General features: G+C 42.1%; 1 protein-coding gene across 3 annotated transcripts; it reads left to right on the forward strand.

Moving 5' to 3' along the window:
• The first annotated feature begins 401 nt into the window (after nucleotides 1-401).
• On the forward strand, nucleotides 402-23750 carry GEMIN2 (gem nuclear organelle associated protein 2). 3 transcript variants are annotated; one of them, XM_065595530.1, is made up of 11 exons: nucleotides 402-480; nucleotides 7126-7683; nucleotides 10134-10218; nucleotides 16645-16734; nucleotides 18651-18710; nucleotides 18922-19035; nucleotides 20722-20766; nucleotides 21894-21962; nucleotides 22323-22433; nucleotides 22716-22774; nucleotides 23234-23750. In XM_065595530.1, exons 2-11 carry the CDS (start codon nucleotides 7562-7564, stop codon nucleotides 23271-23273), a joined length of 795 nt encoding a protein of 264 aa, XP_065451602.1. In that variant the 5' UTR covers nucleotides 402-480; nucleotides 7126-7561; the 3' UTR covers nucleotides 23274-23750. The 3 variants fall into 3 exon arrangements, with proteins under 3 accessions (XP_065451602.1, XP_065451603.1, XP_042714427.1); XM_065595531.1 differs by lacking the exon at nucleotides 402-480 and adding an exon at nucleotides 19381-19557 and having other exon boundaries at nucleotides 7438-7683; XM_042858493.2 differs by lacking the exons at nucleotides 402-480; nucleotides 16645-16734 and having other exon boundaries at nucleotides 7445-7683.
• The last annotated feature ends 157 nt before the right edge of the window (nucleotides 23751-23907 follow it).

Raw genomic sequence — 23907 nt, forward strand, 5'->3', positions numbered from 1 at the left:
TACACTATTAATGTTAGAATTTTTTTTTTTTCCAGGGAGGAGGAAAGTTGTCAATTGCTTGGCTGGAATCCACCTTTTGCAGACTTTTATCGCTTGTAATATCTGGAAGCTCTTCGTAATTAGTCATTTCTAATTATTTTTCTATCTTTCTTTGTTGTATGTTTTTGGGGTTTTCTTATTGTTTTAGAATTTCTAATTCTAAATCTTTGTGTATAATGTTGGTATCACTCTCAAAATAGTTGAAAATTATTTTTTGATCAACAACCACCAGAGGGAGCTTTTACCTTTCTTCACTTTTTCAACTTAGGCTAGGTCTTCAGGCGGGTAGAAATCGATCTCTCGGGGATCGAATTATCGCGTCTCGTCAGGACGCGACAATTGAGCCCCGAATCGATGCTCTTACTCCATCAGCGGAGGTGGGAGTGAACGCCGTCGACAGGGAGCCGCGGAAGTCAATTTTACCGCCGTCCTCACAGTGGGGTATGTCGGCTCCGATAGGTCGAATTCAGCTACGCTATTCACGTAGCTGAATTTGCGTATATTAAATCGACCCCCCCCCCGTAGTGAAGACCTGCCCTTAGCTAACTATGATGTTCTATTGTGATATTTATTTCTACCACAGATTTGATTATATTTCTATAGTTAGATGGTATTGTGAAACCATTATATTACCATTTATTTATTTTATATACATACACATATGCATGTGTGTGTGTATATATGTATGTATTTGTATACATTTTTCTTCTCAATCCTCTTTCTACTCTATGGTACGTTTCAGGTAAAGTCTCTGTACAGAGAAGACAGCTAGAACATTCCCAGGTTCCACAAATTCACTTTGCATGTTGCCTATCTTTTAGGATTTGTACTTAATAGATGTTTTGGGTGCTTTTTATTCTGTAAGGTGGTATGAATGTTTTCTCAGAATTGCTTTTTGTCACTGATTTCAAAATTACTCTCTTTATGATTTGTTTAGGCTGCTTGTCTGTTGTGTAGAAGCAATACTCCTTTTGTTATTTCTAAAAGTATAATACATTATGTTAAGAAAGAATACAGAGTATCCCCGTTTAGATCAATAATTGATCCATGTTCCAAATATCAGTGGTTAGTTTCCACAAATAATCTGCTTTATTTCTTCCAGGCACAATTATTTTGTCTTGTTACAGCTTACCAAAATAAATTTAAAACAGAATACCTATTTGTTATTTTAAATTGGCAAGACTGTATTATTTTAGTTTTAGCATAAGCTTGTATGTGCTATATTTCAATAGATTATTTTATTTCATAAATCTAACTGTCACCTCTTAGTTATGAGAGAAACAAGGTGGGTGAGGTAATATTTTTTTATTGGACCAACTTCTGTTGGTGGAAGAGACAAGCAAACACTTCAAACCTCTCACTTATTTCAGAGTAATGGTACCAGATAGCTTGTATGTATATTTTAATGAAACTTCTGTTATGCATTTGTTAATTTTACCCTATGAATTACTATCGTTTATTTGAAACACAATGTTTAACCATTTTAAATATTTGTATATAGTAATAGAAGTGTATGTCAATAATCATATATAATAATAATGAAATGGTAGAGGGGACCGAGATGCTGAATTTCTGATTTCCTGGGGGATGCTCAACCCACCGCTCCACCCCAGGACCTGCTCCCACTCCACCCCTTCCCCCAAAGCCCCATCCCTGCCCCGCCTCTTCCCACCCCCACTCCGTCCCCACCCTGCCCCTGCCTCTTCCTGCCCCGTTCTCCCCCCACCCCCGAGTGCACCACACCCAGGAGCGCCGCCAGCTTTTCCGCCGTCCTAGGCAGCAGAAGGTCCCACCCCGAAATGCCCCCCCACCACAGAGGCGGCGGAAGGTCCCGCTGCCGAAATACCGCTGCGGTCGCCACCCCCCAAATCGCAGCGCCCTAGGTGACCGCCTAGGTCGCCTAATGGGTTGCACCGGCCCTGACCACACCCTCGCTCTGCTTCTTTCTGCTCCTGATCCTGCCCCCAGCACCTCCTGCCCTCCACTGAACATCTGATCCTTGGTGGATGGGAGGAGCTGCTGATTGGCGAGGCCCTGGAGCACCCATGGAGTCAGCACCTATGGAGGGGACATCAGAAGTGATCGACTAAGTATCCAAGGAGTAAGATTTATATTCAAGGAGATACCTAATAAAACAAGATATTATTACACTTTTCATTTCTTCATATGACCTATCCCTGATTATGTTCCCAAATGAATTTGTTTAAATGCAAATTTTCCAAAATACTTTAGCAAGTAACAATAGCATTTAGCCCTCAATGTATCAGAGTTTTTCTTTAGGCTACAAGCTACTGTATCAGTTTTTGTTTTCTTCCAAGACAAAATTGTTATGGTAATTTGGTTTGCAAAGCAATGTTACCATGCCACAATGATTTTAACCAACAATTCTGAGAAAGAGGATTAAAATGTCCTGGACAAAGCAGTAACTGAAGTCTTTTCTGAGGAATCTTATTAATTGTGGGGAGCAAAACACTTATCATCGCTCTTGCACTTTTTCTCACAGAATCTGAAAATATATGTGTCATGGTAATAACTATCTAGTATCAAGTATCAGAGGGGTAGCCATGTTAGTCTGAAGACATCTGAAGAAATGAGGTTCTTACCCACGAAAGCTTATGCTCCCAATACTTCTGTTAGTCTTAAAGGTGCCACAGGACCCTCTGTTGCTTTATCTAGTATCAGTGAATCAATTATGGGTGACCATGACCTCATTCCTCCATTATTTGTACTTTAACTGTGGTTGTGGTGAAATTCTACACAATTACTATCTTCACTATTATTCACCAGTCATCTTATGGTCTGAATGACCAGGCTGGCTTCATGATTTAAGAGGCTTGCAGACAAAAACAGGGGCCCACGCTGCCTGAATAGAGAGATTCTGAGTTCCCCTACACACACTCTGATCACACTTTTCATAGTAGCAGCCATGTTAGTCTGTATCCGCAAAAAGAACAGGAGTACTTGTGGCACCTTAGAGACTAACAAATTTATTTGAACATAAGCTTTCGTGGGCTATAGCCCACTTCATCGGATGCATAGAATGAAACATAGTAAGGAGATATATATACATACAGAGAACATGAAAACTTTTTTCTCCTGCTGACAATAGCTTATCTTATTTAATTAGCCTCTTAGAGTTGGTTGGGCAACTCCCACCTTTTCATGTTCTCTGTATGTATATATATCTCCTCACTATATGTTTCATTGTATGCATCCGATGAAGTGGGCTGTAGCCCACGAAAGCTTACGCTCAAATAAATGTGTTAGTCTCTAAGGTGCCACAAGTACTCCTGTTCTTTTTTCTGATCACACTGTCAGTTGGAGAAAATAGTGAGCTGTGAGTTGAGGGTATGCAGACTCCCCATCCTGCAAAAAAAAAAGGCTGGAGCCCAAATAGTTCCTTGGCAGGTGCCGTTAAAACAGATGAAAAACTCCCTCAATATTATGGTTTCTGAGAGTGCTCAGATATGGTGATTGCCCAAAGAAAGGGTGTAAAGGGAAAAGAAATGAGGGTCAAGGACAGAGCCCTGGAGTACCCCTGTAGACAGCAGCAGAGAGCAGGATTTGACAACAGAGTCATTGAAAAAATGGTCAGAGATGAAGAAGGAAAATCAGGAGGATACAATATAGTGAAAGCCCAGTGAGGATAAGCGGTATAAAATAGTTTTGTTACCAATCCTTGTACAAATAAATATTTAATTTTATAAGGGCCCAGTCCCACATTTCTTGTGCCCTGAAGAGCCCTTCAGGAAGATGCACAGATTTTATGGTGGTGGGGCCTCAGAGGGAAGCAAAAGTACCTGGATGGACACATAGATACATAGATGGAATGGATAAACGGGTCCAAAACCAGCAAGCACACACAATCAGAAAATCTCTTTTCTGTCATCCCCTGGTGTTACAATATATAGTAATTCTACTTTATTTTTCTTACCTTATTGCAATATATTACAGATTAGTGTGTTAGATTTTGAATTATCAGTTCACATCAACAGGTGGCAACTCACGTCTTCTTCAAGAAATTACTCCTTTATAACTCCTAGGCAGTTGGTAAGGAGAAAGAATATTCAGCTCTGATTGTTTTCTCATCTTCATCCACTGAATCATATTTTGCTCTACCAGATATTGCATGAATTCCGTTGTTAAGTCTTGTTATTTGATACTCTTGATAGTCCTAGGAAAACCACCAGTGTTTCCTGTAACAGTCCGTTTAAAACTAAGTAATTAGTTCAAAGTATGTTATTCACCTTCAAAAAGCAGCATTAGAAATGTTCAGGGAAAAAATCATCTAGATCATTAAAAAGTCATGTAAGTTTACACTTGCTACATCAAAATCCCTGATTCTCTCTTTTTATAATTCTTGTCTTCACACCAGATAAAATCATAGATCCTAAAATCTGAATATTTTCAAGAAATCCATTTATATATTGACAAAGTTAAGGTTTTACCTTTACCACTATGTCAAACTCTCCTAAAATGCCAATGTACTTTTGATTAAGCAGGTCTTATTTCAAGTGATGTTCACACTTGTCACATGCACTAATAGGAAGTTACATCCTGGTTTCAGAGTAAAGCTGCCTGTTACACATAAATGGTTATGAGACACACCTTAAAAGCAAATAAAAATGAATGGAGAGGAAAATTGAAGGTCATTGCTTGTTCAGAACTGCTCAAATATAGAAGAAACAACCAAAAGTGCCTTTCAAATAGTTTTTTTTAAATACAATAAATGCAATGTGTAGTAAAATTTAAAAATCCTTGCACTGACCCTTTAGGAATAAATATATAAGATATTTGTATCATTGCCTAGAGCAAGCACTATGTTTAATTATTAATTATTAATATTATTATTAATACTTAATATCTAGATCGTATAGTGCTTTTTATCCATAGATCTCAAAGAGTTTTGCAGAGGAGGGAAGTATCATTATTATCATTTGACATGGAGGACTGAGAAAGTTTTATGGTCTCTATAACATACATTGTTGTTTGTTTTTTAAATGTCCCTTTGCCTTCATTTAAGATGGCTTGTGTGTATGTGTCATTTGGCTGAAATGTGTACTCACTTGATGGAGGTGTCAGCCTGAAATAAAACAGCTAGTCTGAAGATTTACTAAAGAAGGTTAGTTTATTTCTCTGAGACATGGCGCAAAAGACTGGCAATGGATCCCTGTATATAAAAGTCCAGTTCCTGTCAATCTCCTAGTTACACTGATCTTTCCTTCTGCTTTTACAGAAAGCAAGGGGAGCTGCCAGATGAGGCAAATTTTGAAATCAAGAAATAATTTACTAATGGCAACACTTCCATTGACTTAAATGGAGAAAGATTGAATCTTAAGCACTGGTGCTGAAAGAAACACTTGCTAATGCTGAAATTTAGGTTAGAACTCTGGGTTTGGTCCTTTAAAATAGTTGTTAAAGAGCTAAATAGATTCAATGGCATTTTGGAGATTTAATTGCTTTGTCATTTGTGTATTAACATCAGAGAACTATTTGGGCACAAGTGTGCTTGGTATATACAGTATTGCTTGGTATTTCTGTGTGTTAAGCCAAAGGTTAGCCCTTCAAGAGGTTTTCTCACAGGGATGATGTAGAAACTTCCTCCTTTCTATCTTCAATCCCAATCCATCATTCCACTGTGATACATCAGCCCGCAAAAGGCAATGATGAGACATAAATCTCTTGGCCAACTGTTACATTTCATTCTGCCATTCATTAGTGTCCATAGTGACAGCAAACTCAGTCTGTAGATCTGTACGCCAAGTGTACTAAAGTGTGAAAAGGTGTCTGATCAGGGCTGTTAAAATGAAGGGAAAGCTGTGGTACACCTGGTTCTGGGTTGAAGTGCAGTGGCAAAGTTGCCTTAGTGTGTTTCTGGGTCCAGAAATTATATCAAGAGATGGCCTGTGGTCAGTAAAGAAGTGGGCAAGTGTGCCTCTGAATTATAAAGTTAGTACATGGCAGTTCTCTGCAGATGTGTCTGTCTGTGCACATTTTACTCCCATTCTGTTTCCAGGCTGAGAGCTACATTAGGGTTACCATACGTCCGGATTTTCCCGGACATGTCCGGCTTTTTGGGCTCCAAATCCCCGTCCGGGGGGAAATCCCCAAAAGCCGGACATGTCCGGGAAAATCGGGACATGCGGGGGCTCGGGGGCCGGCGGTGCCGGGCTGGAGGCTCGGGGGCCGGACGTGCCGGGCCGGAGGCTTGGGGGCCGGGCCGGGGGCTCGGGGGCCAGGCCGGCGGCTCGGGTGCCAGGCCAGCGGTGCGGTGCCGGGCTGGGGGCTCGGGCGCGGTGCAGTGCCAGGTCGGGGGCTCGGGGGCCGGGCCGGCGGTGCGGTGCCAGGCCGGGGGCCAGGGATCAGCAGTGCTGGGCGGGCCGGGGGTGCTCGGCCGGGGGCCCGGGGGCCGGGCCGGGGACCAGCAGTGCTGGGCGGGCCAGGGGTGCTGGGCCAGGCCCCAGGCCGGCACCCCAGGGCCCGAGCCGACCCAGGCTGGAGACGCCGGGGGGGCCAGACTGGGCCGCGCCTCCTTCCCCCCCCCCACACCCCTTACCTGCTTCATGCTTCCCGCGAATCAAATGTTCGCGGGAAGCAGGGGAGGGGGCGGAGTTGGGGCAGGGACTTTGGGGAAGGGGCGGAGTTGGGGCATGGGCGGGGCCACGTGGAGTGTCCTCCTTTTGGAGGCTCAAAATATGGTAACCCTAGCTACATACCAAGCTTTTGCTAAGGTTTCATTGTTTCTGAGTTTGTGCATAACAATGTTCACATTGCAATGTTATTTTGGCAGGTCCCATACCAACATGGCAGTGAAAAGCAACAGAGCTTATGCTCCCAGTACTTCTGTTAGTCTCAAAGGTGCCACAGAACCCTCTGTTGCTTTTTACAGATTCAGACTAACACGGCTACCCCTCTGATACTTAACATGGCAGTGGTTCGTTGGGCACCTATTGCATAACAGTGGCCTCCTTTTGTCACAAGAGAGTATGGAACTGCATGGAAAATAAGGCATATTGGTATTTAAAAGAGAATACACCCTGTAGTGTTTTGTTCATGGTACTAAATTATACACTGTATTGGGAGCAGATGGTCCGTCTTGGGCACAATTATTATTACAACAGGAGACAGTGTGTCCTATACTGCCTGGAACAAGGACCACATGGTGTAATGGGATGGCGTTTGCAGGCTCAAAAGGCACTGGGTCCAGTTATGCTTCAATCCAGGCCGGTGGGGTAGAAGCTCCGAGAACGGCGGTCCCAGAAGCATCAGGACAGGGCTGGATGAGATGTGAACGGCAGCTTGGGCGCACCACTAGAGGGCGTCCCAACCTCCACTGAGCCCTGGGAAAGGCAGCGCGCTATTCCGCTTGCACCGACCTCCAGCAGGCGTCGGAAGGGGCGGCCTCCCCAACGCGCATGCGTTGTCTCCTCGACCAGCAGTCCAGGCGGCCGCGGAGTAAGCGGCGTCCCTCAGCGCGCCTGCGCCCTGCGACTCCCCGGGGGGCAACGGCCGTCGCGCGGAGATGGAGTCCGTGGTGGAGGAGTTGATGCCCCGGCTCCTGCCTGTGGGGGACTGTGACCTCGCGGAGGATTTCGACCCCACCATGCCCCCGCGGACGCCCTCGGAGTATTTAAAGCGGGTCCAGTAAGTGGGGGAGGGGTTGGTTGGGGGCTGGGCCTTCTCTGGCCCCGTGGGGGAGCCGAGCTGCGGGCTGGGCCGGGCCTCGCTTCCCCTTGGTGAGGTGCAGGGGCTGCTGAGTCGCCTCTCCCGAGCACGCCCGGCCTGGGAGTCCGTTGGGCGCCCCCTCTGTGAAGGGGCCGGGGGCGCAGGGAGTTGTGCCCTGACCCGTGTCGCTCTCGCGCGCCGAGCGAGCTGCGGCGCTGGCTCCAGCCCACCTTGGTCCCAGCGCGCAGCCTGTGTGGGGGCCGCCCCACCCCCTACATTGCATTGTCAACCTGGGTCTCCCCGCTTGTGGGTCCGCACTGCATCCTGAACCTGGGTTTGCATTTGCTGGACCTGGGTGCAGCCTCAGATCAGACCTCTGGGGATCCAGGCTTGAGCTGTATCCCCGCTGCAAAATGACAGGGCTTGGACCTGAATCACAACAGTGCTCAGACCAGTGGTTCTTAGACCGTGGGTCCTGTGAACTCACTAATCTCACCCCTTAGTCTGAGCCCAGGTTTACAGGGGAGTGTAGAATCATAGGACTGGAAGGGACCTCGAGAGATCATCTAGTGAAGTCCAATCTCCTGCACTCGTGTCAGGACTATATTATCTAAATCAGGGGTGGGCAAATTTTTTGGCCCGAGGGCCACACCTGTGTGGGGAAATTGTATGCAGGGCCATGAATGTAGGCCTGGGGCAGGGGGTTGGAGTGCGGGAAGGAGTGTGGCAAGGGGTGCGGTGTGCAGGAAGGGGCTCAGGGCAGGTGTGGGGTGCAGGAGGGGGCTCAGGGCAGAGGGTTGGGGTGCAGGAGGGGTTCATGGTGCAGGTTCCAGTCCAGTGCCGCTTACCTCAAGTGGCTCCGGAGTGGCAGCAGCGGGACTAAGGCAGGCCCCCTGCCTGCCCTGGCCCTGCACCGCTCCTGGAAGTGACCAGCATGTCCGGTAGTGGCTCCGTGGGGTGGAGCGGGGCAGGCGGCTCTGCCCTCACCTGTGGGTACCACCCCCGAAGTTCACATTGGCTATGGTTCCCCATTCCTAGCCCATGGGAACTGCAGGGGGCAGTGCCCGTAGGCAAGGGCCATGCACGGAGCCCTCTGCCCCCTCCCCCCATGGGGCCACAGGGACATAGTGCCGGCCGCTTCCAGGAGCGTTGCAGGGCCAGGGTAGGCAGGGAGCCTGCCTTAGTCCTGCTGCACCACGGAGCTGGCAATCCCGTGGGCTGGATTGAAAGCCCTAGGCCGGATCCGGCCCGCAGGCCATAGTTTGCCCTCCCCTGATCTAGACCATTCCTGACAGGTGTTTGTCTAATCTGCTCTTAAAAATCTCCAATGATTAGATTCCACAATCTCTCTAGGCATACCCTTAAGAAATAAGTATTGTTCAGGCACTGCACTGGGAATTAAGAGATCCAGGTCCTGTCCCAGACTCTATGCCTAACCCATTTACCAAACACTTTAGCTGTCTTGTCTCTTAGGTCCTGGTCCAGCAATGTGTAAGTGCAAAGACAAACTGCCCTGTTTATGCTCTACATGTTGCAGGATCGGGGCCTTCAACTATAAACTCTCTGGAACGTGAACTATCTCTTCTGTGTTTGGACAGCACCCATCACAAAAGTGCTGTGAACTCATTTGGTTCCTCTAGGTGCTACCATAATACAAGTAATTACAAAGTTTGATATAGTTAATTTAACTTTGTAAATCTTACAAGGTAACATCAGTGTTCAAGGTGCAAATGTTATTTAGCGATATAACTTACTGAGAATTTAAATTAATACCAATATTCAGAACAAGATTATTTTTAACAATACTAAAAATTTAAGCCTAAAATTACCCGACTCTAGGTACAGGTTTTGATATTCATAAGTTTCTCATTTCAGACAGCAACCATATTCTTTATTACTTTCTAAAATTCCACTGCACTCTCTGATCCATCATCACATGTTTTGACAGGCAGATTATGGCATAATCAAATAATAAGAGAAAGTTCTTAGTCTTGACTGTAGTCTGTTTTGCACAGAAGGAATACGATGGTATTTTACTAGCTACAGTTGCTAATAGCTTTGACCTTTACTGATATTTATGATTGAAAGATGTCTTGTGGCTAAAGCACAGAACTAGAAATCAGAAGTCCTGGATTCTGTTCCTGGCTGTGCTACAGACTGGCTCACATGAGGGCACTTGTCTACCATTCATAGCGTACATTGTAAACTCTCAAATCTTTTTAAAACTCTCAACCCGTACCCTTCCATAAGAAATATTTTTCTTTAACTTTTTTTTTCTTTAATAGATACTAATTCATAACTTAAGAATTGTGCAAGTGTTTTGTATTTGATCAGGTACCTCCTCATGCAAACCCAAACCTGTGACAGTTTCTGGTTCTAAGGGACACAGCTGAGGGATTTCAAATATAGCCTTTTATTTCTGTTTGAAGGATTGAAGCAGCACGATGCCCAGATGTTGTTGTGGCACAGATAGACCCTAGAAAGTTGAGAAAGAAGCAGACAGTGAATATTTCAGTAAGTATTGTATATATATTTATGCATATATTTTAAAAATATTTTTTTAGAAAAAGAGTAGACAGTTAAATGGGAAGAAAAGCTTTTGATTTCATATTAAAATGTTTGTCTATTAACATTTTTGGATGCATGGTGTAAGCATCAAACATGTTGTAGAGTAACTGAATTTTAAAGTAATCTGCAGAAGTAAATGGAATCTAGTCTTGCAGATCCAGATTGTGAATTACTGGATAACTGAAGTCTCATTAAAATTCAACTGATCTAACTTCTAACATACAAGACAATATTTTGTGTGACTCCAGCAAAAATAATTGATCATATTTTCTTGCTGCAGATACAACTAAAATAATTTTGTATTTAAAGGCTTATAAAACATTGTTGTCATAAAACTTTTCTACAGTTGAAAGATACGAGGATATCAATGCAGAGTATGTTCTTAGTCTTTTCCTGTTGCTAGTTTAAGATTTTTTTTTGGTAAATCACCCTAGTCCATCTGTTGTGGTCAGCCAAACAGGATTATTCTCTACTGTATGTGTCCTAGGGCTTTGCCCTGTCCCCTTCAAAATGGTTCAAATAATGGAGCTTCTACAATTTCTCTTCTGGAAACTCTGTTCTGATATTTCATGGTGTAAATTTTCATTTGCTCAATTTTACTTCATGATTCCAAGTTGAACAACCTGGGACACTTTCCTCTTTCACTTCCCCTCCCTCAAATTTTTTCTCCTTTCTTGATGGAGTTGTTTTCAAATACATATAGAAAGATATTGTATTATCTTCTTATGATAAGCCTTAAAACTGATTACCTCCCAATGGAGTTACTAATCTTTCAGTTAACTTTGATGATAGGAGTTAAATCAGGCCCTTAGAATGAGAGTATTTTTTTTTTACTTTCTAGAGGGGACACCATCTATTTAATATTCTAACATAAATAATTTTTAAAATCTAATATTACTAAACTATTTAGATGCTTCTATAGCCTTACTCACCTTATTATTTGAGTATCTCACAATCATTAATAGATTTTATCTTCGTAACACCCCAGTGAGATGATATCCCCATTTTGTAGATGGGAAACTGAGGCAGATCAGACTACAATCTTTAAGAGATGGTAGAGGAGAAAGTGTGTTGTCTTAGTTTTAGTTTTGACAGGTTTCCCTTTTGTTTCTGTTGATCACACAACAGAAGAGAGAAATATTTTTGTTTAATGGCATGTCTACACTACAAACTTATGTTGACTCAAGTTACGTTGGTGTACCCCTCTACCCCGATATAATGCGACCTGATATAACACGAATTTGGATATAACGCCGTAAAGCAGCACTCCGGGGGCGGAGGGGGTCTGCGCACTCCGGTGGATCAAAGCAAGTTCGATATAACGCGGTTTCACCTATAACACGGTAAGATTTTTTTGGCTCCCGAGGACAGCGTTATATCGGGGTAGAGGTATATGTCGTTTGTGTGCCTGCATACGTGGCTCCTTGGTTCGGCGGTGTACATACTCATCAGGAGTGCTTGAATCAATGCAGAGTGCTGTGCTGCATGCGTAGGTATCCCACTGTGCAACTCGCCACTCTCGTGTTCACTGTCTTTTGGGAGGCTTTGGCAGTGCATGATGGGGCTGAAACAAGTCCTGAAGGGGTAGCTGGGAGCATGGGGTCAACTTCCCAGTTTGCTACTGTCTCCATTCCATAATGTTATATGTATCCATAACTTTTGCACCTCTTTTTCAAAATCCCACAAACCCACATAGCCCTCCTCGCTGTCTGCCATCTCTGACAGAACCATGGAGCCTGCACAGCTCTGCACTATTGTTATGAACGTTGCAAGCACAGGGTGCACAATCCTGGAGTATTTGCAGAGCCCCAGGAAGAACCGAATGAGTGGGGACCGTGGCAATTCCTTGGAGGACAGATTGCTGTGGAACATAGCAAAAGCCAATTCAAGGTTGTTGGTGGCGTTCACAGAGCAGCTCCAGATGGTGGATTGCCACTTCTGGGCCCAAGAAACAAGCACTGATCTGGTGGGGTTGCATCATATTGCAAGTTTGGGGTGACAAGCAGTGGCTGCATAACTTTCAGATCCACAAGGCCCCATTCCTGGATTTGTGCACTGAGCTCACCCCAGCCCTTCAGTGCAGGGACACCAAAATGAGAGCAGCACTGACAGGGAGAAGTGAGTGGTGATCGCACTGTGGAAACTTGCAACACCAGATTGCTACCAGTCAGTCTGGAATCAATTTCGATTTGGGAAATCCACCGCTGGGACCGTTATCATGCAAGCATGCAGAGCCATTCATCGCCTTCTGCTAAGAGGACTGTGACTCCTGGCAATGTGCAGGACATAGTGGATGGATTTGCAGCAATGGGATTCCCACCTGTGATGGCGTGCTAGATGGCATGCATATCCCTATTTTGGCACCAGACCTCCTTGCCACTGAGAATATCTACAGAAAGGGCTACTCTTCTATGGTTATGCAAGCATTGGTGGATCACCAGGGGTGCTTCACCAACATCAGTTGGTCAGGGAACGTGCATGACGCTCGCATCTTTAAGAGCACAGGACTGTTCAGGAAGCTACAAACAGGGACTTTCTTTCCCGACCAGTCAATTACCATTAGGAATGTTGAAATGCCAATAGCGATCCTGGGTGACCCAATCTTCCTTTTACTCCCTGACTCATGAAGCCGTACGCTGGCCACGTCGACAGCAACAAGGAATGATTCAGCTACTGGCTCAGCGTGTGCCAAATGACGGTTGAATGTGCCTTTGGTCATTTGAAGGGTCGCTGGTGTTGTTTACTCACAAGATTGGACCTCAGTGAGAAAAATATCCCAATGGTTATAACTCCTTGCTGTGTCCTGCATAATATATGTGAAGCAAAGGGGTAAAGTTTCCATGAGAGTGGAGGTAGAGCAGCTGTCTGCTGAATTTGAACAGCCAATTACAAGGGGTATTAGAAGAGCTCAACATGGAGGTATACAGCTCAGGGAGACTTTTAACCAGTTTTTAAGACCAGTTTAACAGCGAGCCAGAGTAGTGTGTGGTGTTGTCCAGGTCCTGCTCTTTTGTAGCCTGGTAGCAATTTTGTGGCAATTACGTGTAGGAATATAACATTGTCATTTCATCTGTTAATTTTGTTTGTGAATGAGCCTATGATTTGTGTGTCGTTGTGCAGTAACTGGTAATTGGTTGCTTTCAGAACTGCTGAGCACTTGGCAGCATATGTTGTGAACTAATAAAGATGAATTATTTTCCAAATAATATAATTTTATTCTGTAACAAAATTAGTTTTAAAAAACCCCCTTGTGCAATTTTAAAACAAATACATACTTAAGTTCTGTTCTCTTAATTTATTATGAAGGGGGGGAAATGTTGATGTCCATTTCAGCTACACATACACCAACCATGGCTTTTACAAGTCAGCGTATGAGAAGCTGTGATTGTCTTTAATGTCCCTTGGGGTGGAGTGGTAGGGGAGTGATGCCACATGGAGTGTTATGTGGGATATAGGGGTGTTCCTGATACTGAGTACTCAATGGATTGTAGAGGGAGGCGAGCCTGGGATTGTTGAACATGCAGGTCCACCAGAGCCTGCAACATCTGTTTGTGCTGCCTGAAAGTCCCTATTATGTCCTAATGCATCTGTCTCTCTCTCCTTTTTCCTGCTGGAACTCCTGGGCCTTTCCCCTCTCCATTCTTTACTTCTCCAGGCTGTCCATAGTGTTCACCCTTCATGCCTTGTGCTCACGATACAATGCAGCACTGGCTTGCAGGGTCCCATTGAACATGTCATCCCAAGTCCTCTTTCTCCTCCTTTTCTGGTTCAGGCGTTCTGCAGGTGTGCAGGGGAAGATCCTGAAGGCTGTAATGGCAGCTGTTTTAAGACAAATCACACAGGGGTAACATTGTCAGCATATTCACTACAGAAAGTGGACCTTAAGATGGTGAACTCGCTCTCCTTGTTCTCCTAAAGTTTTAAGCACTACATTCTCACTTCTGCTTGGGATTGCTTGTGGACAGTGTAAGTCGCAGCACCAGCCATGGTGAGGGTGGCCCACCAGGGATTGCGGTGATTTTAGCTGATATCTCACTCCTGAGGGTAACAAAGGCAGAGAGAGGACAGCTGCTGCTGGTGTCGTGAAGCTGCCTGGGCTTTTATGATGCTAGCCTGTGTGTTGCAGTGGTGCCTGCTGAAGTTATTGCTAGGTGTTGTGGAATGGTGTCCTATGGTGAAGGAATAAGGGAGCCCTCCCTAGAAACTTTTGGCAGAGGATTGCAGAGTACCTCCATGAAAATTTCATTCAGATCTCTCAGGAGGATTCAAGGGACCTCCTTGTGTACATACATAAACTGCTCCACATGATCATATTCTCCACATCTCCTCCCCTCCGCTCCACCTTCCCCCCGCTAACTCTAGAGGGGAATGAAAAACAGATAGCAACTCTACATCTCTTGGTTGTACCACTAGCTCTTCTATCATGAGTAAATTAATGAAAAGTCCAAAGATGTGTCCTGCTACTTTGGGAGTGCCATCCCTGTAATTGAAAATTTATCTACACACTTACCCAGGGTTGGCTGGACTGCAGTGGAGTCAGAAACAGGTCCTAGCTCGATGTGCAGCTGGATCCCTGGTTTCCTGTCCCATACTCCTCCTCTTCCTCATCCACCACCACCAACTCTTCTTCCTCCGTGCTGTTCACACCAAGGGATTGTGACTCTGGGTTCTCAGAGGTTGTAAAAGGGACAGGTCTGTGGCTTGGCACTGGATCGATCGTTAGTCTCCCTGGCATTCTGGTATGCCTGCCACAGCTCCTTGGCTTTCATGCGGCACTGCTGCTGGTCCCTTCTCTTGCATCCCCTGAGCAATGTGCTGGTATATATTGATGTTTCCACAGCTGGTTTGAAACTGTGCCTGCACATCCTCTTCTCCACACAGGCCCAGGAGATCCAATATCTCCTGTCTACTCCAGGCAGGAGTGCATCTGGAGTATGTAGCCAGCATGGTCAGCTGGGCAATTGCACTCAACAATGGAAAGCTGCTAGGTGTGTACATCATGCCAGGCAATCAGGAAACAGAATTTCAAAAATTTGCAAGGCTTTAAATGGGAGTAGGGGTTTCCGGTTTATGCGACCCCTGGGCAGTGAAGTTCACAATGGTGACCAGAGTGGTCAGTGTGGGGCATTATAGGACACCTGCTGGAGGACAGTTAGGATTGCTATAAGTAATGCTGTGTCTATCCTCGCACTGTGTTGACCTAAGTACATGGACTGTGGCTCTGCACCGCTCGGGGAGATGGTATTACTGTGTCAGCATAATGCGGTGCTTACATCTATGGGAGACCAATTTAAGCATAGACATATGCACAAACTTGGTCAACATAAGCTGCTTTGCGTGGACCTAACTTTGTAGTGTAGACCAAATCTAAGGGTTTGTAAAATTAAATTGGGATGTAGTCAAGCAAAATGTGGTACTTAAAAAAATTGAATTAAAATAGTTTCAACATACATTTCAGTTCAGATTAACTTTTCTTTAACTTGTATCTAGTGGAAAAATAGTGGAATTTCCTGCTTGTGTGTCTCTTCCAGTGAATCATTCAGAGCTTGTTTAATGTAATAAAATAGGGAGTTGGCTCAATACTGAACTGTAAAAGTAGTGGATTAGTTTGAGTTTTGGGGTTCACTTTTAATCTAGAGATACATCCTATATTCTTGCTAAATTTTCAGCATCCCACCTGCAAGAAGTCATTAGAGAGGGTTTTCATTATCCCTCCCTCTAAAAGGCACTTAACTACATGCATTTAAAAATTTTCATCTCCGCCTCCTAGATTTTTATTACAAATTCATGGGGTTTTATGTGGAGATCTGGAACAGTAATTCTTCTGTTTCTGCACTGATGCCTTATATGGCTGGCAGATGCCCATTCTTAATTGAAGTGATAGATCTGTTTAGGGCCCTAAAACAATGTATTTTTGTAGATCAGTCTTTTATTCTGTGCAAATCAGGCTATCCACTTGCTTGTGATATGAAGTAAGACAGTCAATGTATCTGATTGAGATTTCTGTAAAATTTGTATTTGTGCAAAATAAGCTATTTAAAGCAACACTCAGAAAAAGAAAAATAATGACCATTCTATTTTAGAGAATTTCCTCTATCATTATGAGAAAACAGTACTTAATAGTAAGAGAATGGGGTACATCTGTCATTTGGCTATCTTCAGCATATCACCAGTTAAAACATGACATTTCTTTTGTCAAATGTGAGAATTGGGTCTGGTTTTGTTTTCTTTCTCAAAGTAGAATTTTCTCTTGTCTTGTCTTTCTAGTTTCACATGTACTTTAAGTGGAAATTCTTAGTTTTAGACTTGATTAGTTTAGGGGTCTGTTTGTTGATTACTTGTTATAAAAAGATCCTACCTATGCTTTCTTAGCTTACAGGATGCCATCCTGCCCCTGAGGGATATTCTCCAACTCTCAAATGGCAGCAGCAGCAAGTGTCTCATTTTTCAGCAGTTCGTCAGGTAAAGAACAGAGTGTTCACAAACTAGTGCAGTTTGGATATGATGGCATCTAATGTGGTGGTGTTGGTTTTTTGGGGTGGAAGAGTGGACTTTACAGTATTCTGGGGAAAGATATAGGATGTAACATTTTATGGTAGAAAATAATAAATAAAGTAGATGACTGCTCTGTCTTTGGAAAACTTGGTTCTTTTGGGGGGTGGGGGGTTGGTAAACCTAATTTATCATGACACTCCAGCACCAAAGAGGTTCTTGGAGAAAACAGGCAATCATACATTTAGCTGGCTGAGAACAAAGTCTTGTAAATGATGATATTTGTGTATTTATAGGGTCTCTGTCAAGTAGTTGAGGGCAAAGCTTAGGGTTTTCTTGTAGCTAACATTAATACTACATTTTGTCATTTTTTTAGGAATGTTTTAATGAACTATTAAGATCAAAATAAAAACATTTGGGTCCCAGTCCAGTAATTGGGCTCATGGACAGTACCTTACACCCATACAAGAACCCATTGACTTCAGTAGGATTCCATCTAGGTAGAAAGGTCCATCTGCACAGATCTGATGGTCATATCTTACATTTTCCATACAGTGCTTGCAAGTTGCCCCATTGTATGAAAACTAGAAAGGGAAACTGAATAGCCTTTCTCTCTCCCCCCCTCCCCCACAATCCAAGCTGAGTAAAATTCAAAAAGTAAACAAATAGTAAACTAGATAGTAAACTTATCACAAAGTTTCAATACTCTAAGATCTTAAGTGACTTAAAACATATAGCATTTCTATTGCAGCGTGTTAAATGCTGACCTCTTTTACCTCTTAACAGAATTAGCATGGAGGGGAAGGAAAAGAATTGGTGTTAGTATCCATGTAAACATGCAAGAGTAGTTAGTGAAGAAGAATCAGAAGGCTAGACCTCTATGCTATCATTATGTTTGTATAAAATCTGTCATGCCTTCTGATTTTTAGCAGAGTTCTGGTCTCATGGTGCCTGCTTAAAAAACAAAACACAACAAAACAAAAAAAACTTTGCTACAATAACAATCACTGGTTGGAAAACATACCTTGAATTCCAAAGGTTTAAACTTCAATCTCCAGAATACTGTCATAGCAGGCCATTTTAGTTTTGGACAAACTTTATACATCTACTTTCAAAGAGGTATTTTGATGCTGTGAAGGTCCTTGACCCATACTGGATTGAGAATCTAAATACATCTAATCTCTTACTCATGGTTGTTTTCTTGCTATACCTAGTGTTTGTGTTGAAACAAGGTTTTGGTTCTCTTCAGCCAGTGTTCCCCTCATTTAGGATACTGCAGTACTTGTTGAGGCTTATTTCTAGGGCAAGATTATCAAACACGTGATAACTCTGCCAGATCCAGAAGAAGGAGAAAGTTGGCTTATGAAGGTGAAAGCTCCTCATTTAAAATCTCAAAACAGAAGCAAGGGCAGTCTTTCAAGAACTGAAAACTCTTTTTCTTAAGATTGCTACCTTAAGATTGTTTACCTTTAGTAAACATTTTAAAGGATTAATAGTGTTAAAATTATGGTTCTAGAGACTGTCAAAGCTATATAAATGAAGGAGTATTTAAAGTAAAATTTTGAGTAGACTAACCAACAAATTTTATTCATATTTCATCTCTCTCTACAGGTTATAAAATAGTAAATTGAAACTTACAACTTGCAATACATTGTTATATTAAAAGAAATACATTAATAATTTGATCAATTATTTACCATATTTTTACAGCAACATGCAATGTACTTTTTCTAAAAGAAAAATAACCATTATAATGGTATTGAATTGGGTTTTTTTATGGTTATGGAGGCCCAATTAAAGCAATTTGGAGATGGAAAGCTACTTTGACTAGAATAAAATCATTATATTATAAACAATAATCAGGCTTAATTATTTTAATCCTACAGAGTTTGAATAAACACCGAAATCATTGGAAGGCACAACATTTGGACAGCAATGTTACAATGGTGAGTGAATTTTATAACACATTTTGTGAACATCTTTCTTTTACTGTTAAATTGTTTTATGCTGATAATGGTGGTGCTTTAGTAATTGTGTTTAACTGCAAATCAGGATTACCAGAGTTATAAATTGTTTGAAAATATATAACTTATGTAATGAAAATACTGAATCATAATATCATATGAAAAGTAGCCCACTCTTATTTACCTTTTTCAGCCAAAATCTGAGGATGAAGAAGGCTGGAAACTGTTTTGTCTGGGTGAAAAGTTATATTCGGAAGCAGCTATTGCAGTGTCTGGTAATGAAAACCTAGGAATTGATTACATTAAGGTAGGTATCACTTTCAATAAGAGTATTCAAGCTCCTTCTTAGTTCTTGGCTGTTATGTCTCATTAGCAGCTTCCAGAAACTGTCCTGATGTGTTGGGCTCAGTGCAGATCCAATCTGAATCCAAAACAGGCTCTGTAATGAACATGCTGCACACCTCCCTGCTATGTTAAGTGGAAACTTGGTGAAGCAGAGAATCTGATTTTATATTTCCATCTGAAAATTATGTATCTACTACTGTAAGTTACTCTTAGGATTACTATTAACTGAAACATGTTAGAGACCATGTTTTATTTTGTGTGTTTAACAGCATTTTCTGCATAGTCTCCATTGTTTGTTGATGGTCAGTTGCAGTTTGTCTCCTGTGCAGACCAGTCTCCGGGGAACTCTTATATGTTATTCCCTAAGCCTTTTAAGAGTGTGCTTACTAGTAGTGGTAGCAGCAAAGCTGAAGCCACGGAGGCATCAGGCATGGGTCTGTACACAGAGGAAGGAGTTCGGGTGAGCATGTCTGTATACAGAGAGGTAGGTGGAGAGGTGTGCTCAGGCATGTTTGTTGTTGCTCTTGGACATGCCCAAAAGGCCCTTAGTAAACATCAGAGAGCCAGAAAACACTTATAAAAATTCAGGACTTATTTAAAGAGTCTATGACTCAAACAATAACTTTTTTTAAAAAATTGCAATTTAAAGAAATTCAAGTTGTCCTTTTAAAATCTGTTGCCTCTCCCAGTATTTGGTAACATTTAGATGAATAGCTATTTTTTACTGCTTATGTTTGCTTTGTTTACTCTTGGGGAATTCTGTGCCACTGCACAATGCAAAATATGCACAGAAGTTAATGTTCTGCACAGAATTTCGTTCCCCCCCCCCCCCCTAGAAATGGGCTACAGAGCTGCTGGCCGCCATTACGGGGCACTGGACATGGCAGAACCCAGCTCACAAATTGAAGACACTGCTGGAGGGGTGGGGGGAGGAGCTGGAGGGTTTCCTGCAGCTGCATTTCCCAGCACGTCCTGCAGGAAGGAGATGGCGTGCAGGAAACTCCACACAAGCCCAGAACCCAGCATCATGCTGTTTCTCTCTCTGGATCCCTGGGCTCTGGAAGAGTAGGGGGTGCATGCGAGTGACTTGGTTGGGGGGCGCCCCGTGGCTAGGCTCTGAGGTGGGGGGGGGGGGTCCCGCAGCTGGGCTCGGGGAGGGGGAGAGGAAGGGGTTATGGGTATCTGGCCCCCTAGCTGGGCTCTGGGGAGTAGGGGGCAGAGAAACAGGAACTGGGTTGTCATAGGGGTTTCTTTAACTCTCTGCTCCTGGGGAAAAAAAATTGTCTGTTTTGTTACAGACATAGTTACTGACAGATATTTTGAAATAATTCAAAAATAATGGAAACTGGTGTGATTATATAGTGTTGTTTTGACAAAATATGCAGAATTTTATAATGTGCACAAAAATTTTTATTTTTTGGTGCAGAATTCCCCCAAGAGTATTTATTGCTCTTCCCATTATTAATTGTAACTGGTATTTTCGAAATTAGTACTTAGTATGCTTTGAAAACCCTTTACAATGAAAAATATGAAGTGGATTTATGTCCTCATTTTCAAACTCGGTTCTAATTTAAATCTTAAAATACAAGGGTATTTGTTGGGAAGTTTACTTTATATATTTCAGTTCCACCATGATTTTTCTTTTCAGATCGGTTTTCCCCCTTTTTTAAGTATTGTTAGCAGAATGAATCAGGTAAGTCTATGTTTCTACTTATGAGAATAAAATATTTCTCACCAAAAATATTTACTTTTTCTATAGTTTTCCTATTAATTCCATGGATATCCCCTCTGAGTGTCACTGTATTAAAGGAAACAATAATTTATACCATAAAACTTGTTTGAGGCATTACTGCTACCTGCCACTAGAGTCTTACTTGGTAAAACTAACACATCAAATCTCTACCCTTTCCTCATTGATAATTAGTGTTTAAATAGAAATGTTTTTTTGTTCACATGAACTACTTTTTATTATTGTTGCTGGTACTGAAGACACATTCTCATGCTTGTGGCTTAAAAAATAATAATAAAAACCCCACCAAAACAATTCACTCCACTGCACATGCTTCTCCTCCTGAAGAGAGGATGAGAGAACAAACACAACAGATGTGATGTTTAATAACATTGCTTACCTCACCACTGCTACTACTACTTCAACACTTAACCAAAGGGTTGGCTGTAGTGATTGTTCACCATTTGGTCCATTCCTGTGTGGCTGCAAGGGCTTGATGGGCAAAAAGTCCGACGTCGGAACAGACTTCATGAACCCTTGTAATAGGGTGTCTGCCTGTAGGCCGTCTCCACTCCTCCGTTGATGGAATTTTATCCCAGATATTACAAGCCACCCAGAGAACAGCATGTGGAATGTTTTGTGGAATTTTGAACAGTCATGGAAGCCCCTCCTCCTCCTCCTCATACTATTATGTCCCCTGTTAATCATCTCTAAACAGTCTGAATTTTTTCAGTGTCTGACATGAAAGTCTTTCTATACCTCTGATTTTAGTTTTAAGTATTGTGGTCCACTTTGGGCATCATTTCCTCCTTTTACTATATATTCACAGTCCTTTCCAATATCAGTAACATCTGTCCTGAAATTTCCTTTCTCCTTTATATCAAGTTTCAGACTGAAATAAATGCGTGTCTAGATGCACCATAGAGAGTGAAATGACACTTGTTTATATCTAATGAAAAGTGAAGTCATGCTTCTGTTTGCTTTTGATATAGTTCTTTGTAAACTATAATCATCAAAAATTGGTGCAATGACTGTTATACGTAGTCATTCTTCCTTTTCAGGTGTTTTTTTCTTTTTTCCTCTTTTAAAAGGCAACAGTAACTAGCGTCCTGGAATATCTGATAAACTGGTTTGGAGAGAAAGAGTTTACTCCAGAACTGGTAATTTTTAATTTATTCTATCTACCTATAAACTAACTTAGTGAAGAGTTGTATATTTAAAATAAATATCAGGAAACTCAAATTTATTTTCATAACAATGGTAACTTGTCTCCGTAGGTATGCCCTAGGGAGCACACACACTGTATTAAAACAGACTTTGAAACTTTTTTCCCTAGCTCCTCTCTATCATGACAATATTTATTAATGCATGTGTGTTCTTGGACCAGATATTGGTCACCACTAGCATTCAGAACAATAGCAATGGATAGCAATGTATGGGACCTTGGTGTGTTACCAATTAATTATGGTAAAAATTGATTTGGAAAATAGCAAGCTGTACTTCTATTTAAATCCACTTAGGGCAGATGGCTTTATGCTTTGTTGGCATGTCTTGAAAAGCCTTTGTTGCCTGAAGCCCACTCCCTAATTCGGCAGTTGGCAAGACGATGTTCTGAAGTCAGAGTACTAGAGGTAAGTAACAATTTAATAGGGGAAAATTCTTACAATTCAGAATAGTGTGGGGAATGACTTGACAGTATTGTTGAGAAATAAAATTCTTAGTTTGCATTTATCCAAGTTATTTGATTTAATAGTATATAGATAGTAGACTCAAGTGAATGAAAAAGCAAAGTATTGAGAATGAACTACTGGATTTTTATGGGAACCCAACAAATTGCATAAGAATGGCAGTCCTTTTCTGCAGCCAAGTAATATTAGACATATGACCTAAGACTTCATATTCCTTTGTTGCAGGAGAACAAGAATGAAGAGAAAGTGTCTGCTCTGAATTTGCTAATCTGTTTAGTTAGCAGGTATTGCAAGCTTCATTTTTATTAAGTAGAATTTAGAGTAATTTATGTACACAGCAAGCACAGATAGCTTGGCTATATGATTAGCTTTTAAGGAATATAGGCTGCAACTGTTTTTGGAAAGACTTTATATATGGTGGTACACATTTGCTTAGTTAAAATGACTTACTTTTAAAACCAGGAGAAAATGAAGCATATACTAATTTCCTCAAGGAGAGGTAAAGTAAAATTTAAAAAAAAAAAACTCATCTGAAGCACGTGATCAATGATGAACCTTTGAATAAATCTAAAATTACTTATATGAAGCCAGAAACATTTTGGGAATAAAAACGAGCGGTAAAAATATACAGCAAATACCCTGTCAATTACTTAATTGGGGGTGGGGGGAGGGGAGAACAATGTCTTAACTCTCTCTCAGACTAACTTTGTCCTCAATATATTCAAATTGTGTTTCTCTGATAGGTATTTTGATCAACGTGATCTGGCTGACGAGCCCTCCTGATCCCAGATCGGGGACATTAAATGTCTCACGTCACTATAAAACCAACACCAGCATCAGTGTTAAACAGCCAGGTGCAATGCAGCTCAAAATGTACCACCTTAGTAGTGAGCTTGAATGGTGTTGAGCAAAAGACTGCTGGTCTCACTGAATAATCCATGACCTGAAAAGGGTCAGCAGTGAAGTGCCTACCCACTCTCTATAAGCCTGTTTCTCTGCAAAAACAAGTGATATTTAAAGCAGTAAGCAAATTGAGTTGTTGTGAGCACCCAAGGGTAGTTAATCCTGAAAAATTACTTCTGGAGAGTAAGCCTTTTTGTTGAAATTGAATTACTCATGTGAATAAAGATTTGCAAGACTGGGCCCCAAGCTTTTTATACATGAAAGCTCGACGCAGTAAGAAACCTTTTTCATGAACCCATCTAAAGAATCAGATATTAAATGGTTTTGTAAAAGTTTACAATAAAATTTTCAAAACTGTTCAGTGTGTGTGTCTTGCTAGAATGTTTCTAAAAATTGCTTCTTGGCATCTATTTTTGCTATTTATAATCTGCAACTTTTCAGAATTGGTGGTCATGTTAGATATACATGGGGACTGGGGTTTTTTATGGTCAATTCAGGTACTGAATTTAAACAG

Source organism: Chrysemys picta, chromosome 4, assembly GCF_011386835.1.
Source record: "Chrysemys picta bellii isolate R12L10 chromosome 4, ASM1138683v2, whole genome shotgun sequence".
NCBI classification, from domain to species: Eukaryota; Metazoa; Chordata; order Testudines; family Emydidae; genus Chrysemys; species Chrysemys picta.

Excerpts from the sequence above, each read along its gene's own strand:
- GEMIN2 (XM_065595531.1), top strand. The coding sequence starts at position 7,562 with ATGGAGTCCGTGGTGGAGGAGTTGATGCCCCGGCTCCTGCCTGTGGGG. Across the intron at positions 20,767-21,893 it reads TTGTTAGCAGAATGAATCAG|GCAACAGTAACTAGCGTCCT; the intron begins GTAAGTCTATGT and ends CTCTTTTAAAAG. Across the intron at positions 21,963-22,322 it reads AAGAGTTTACTCCAGAACTG|GGCAGATGGCTTTATGCTTT; the intron begins GTAATTTTTAAT and ends AAATCCACTTAG.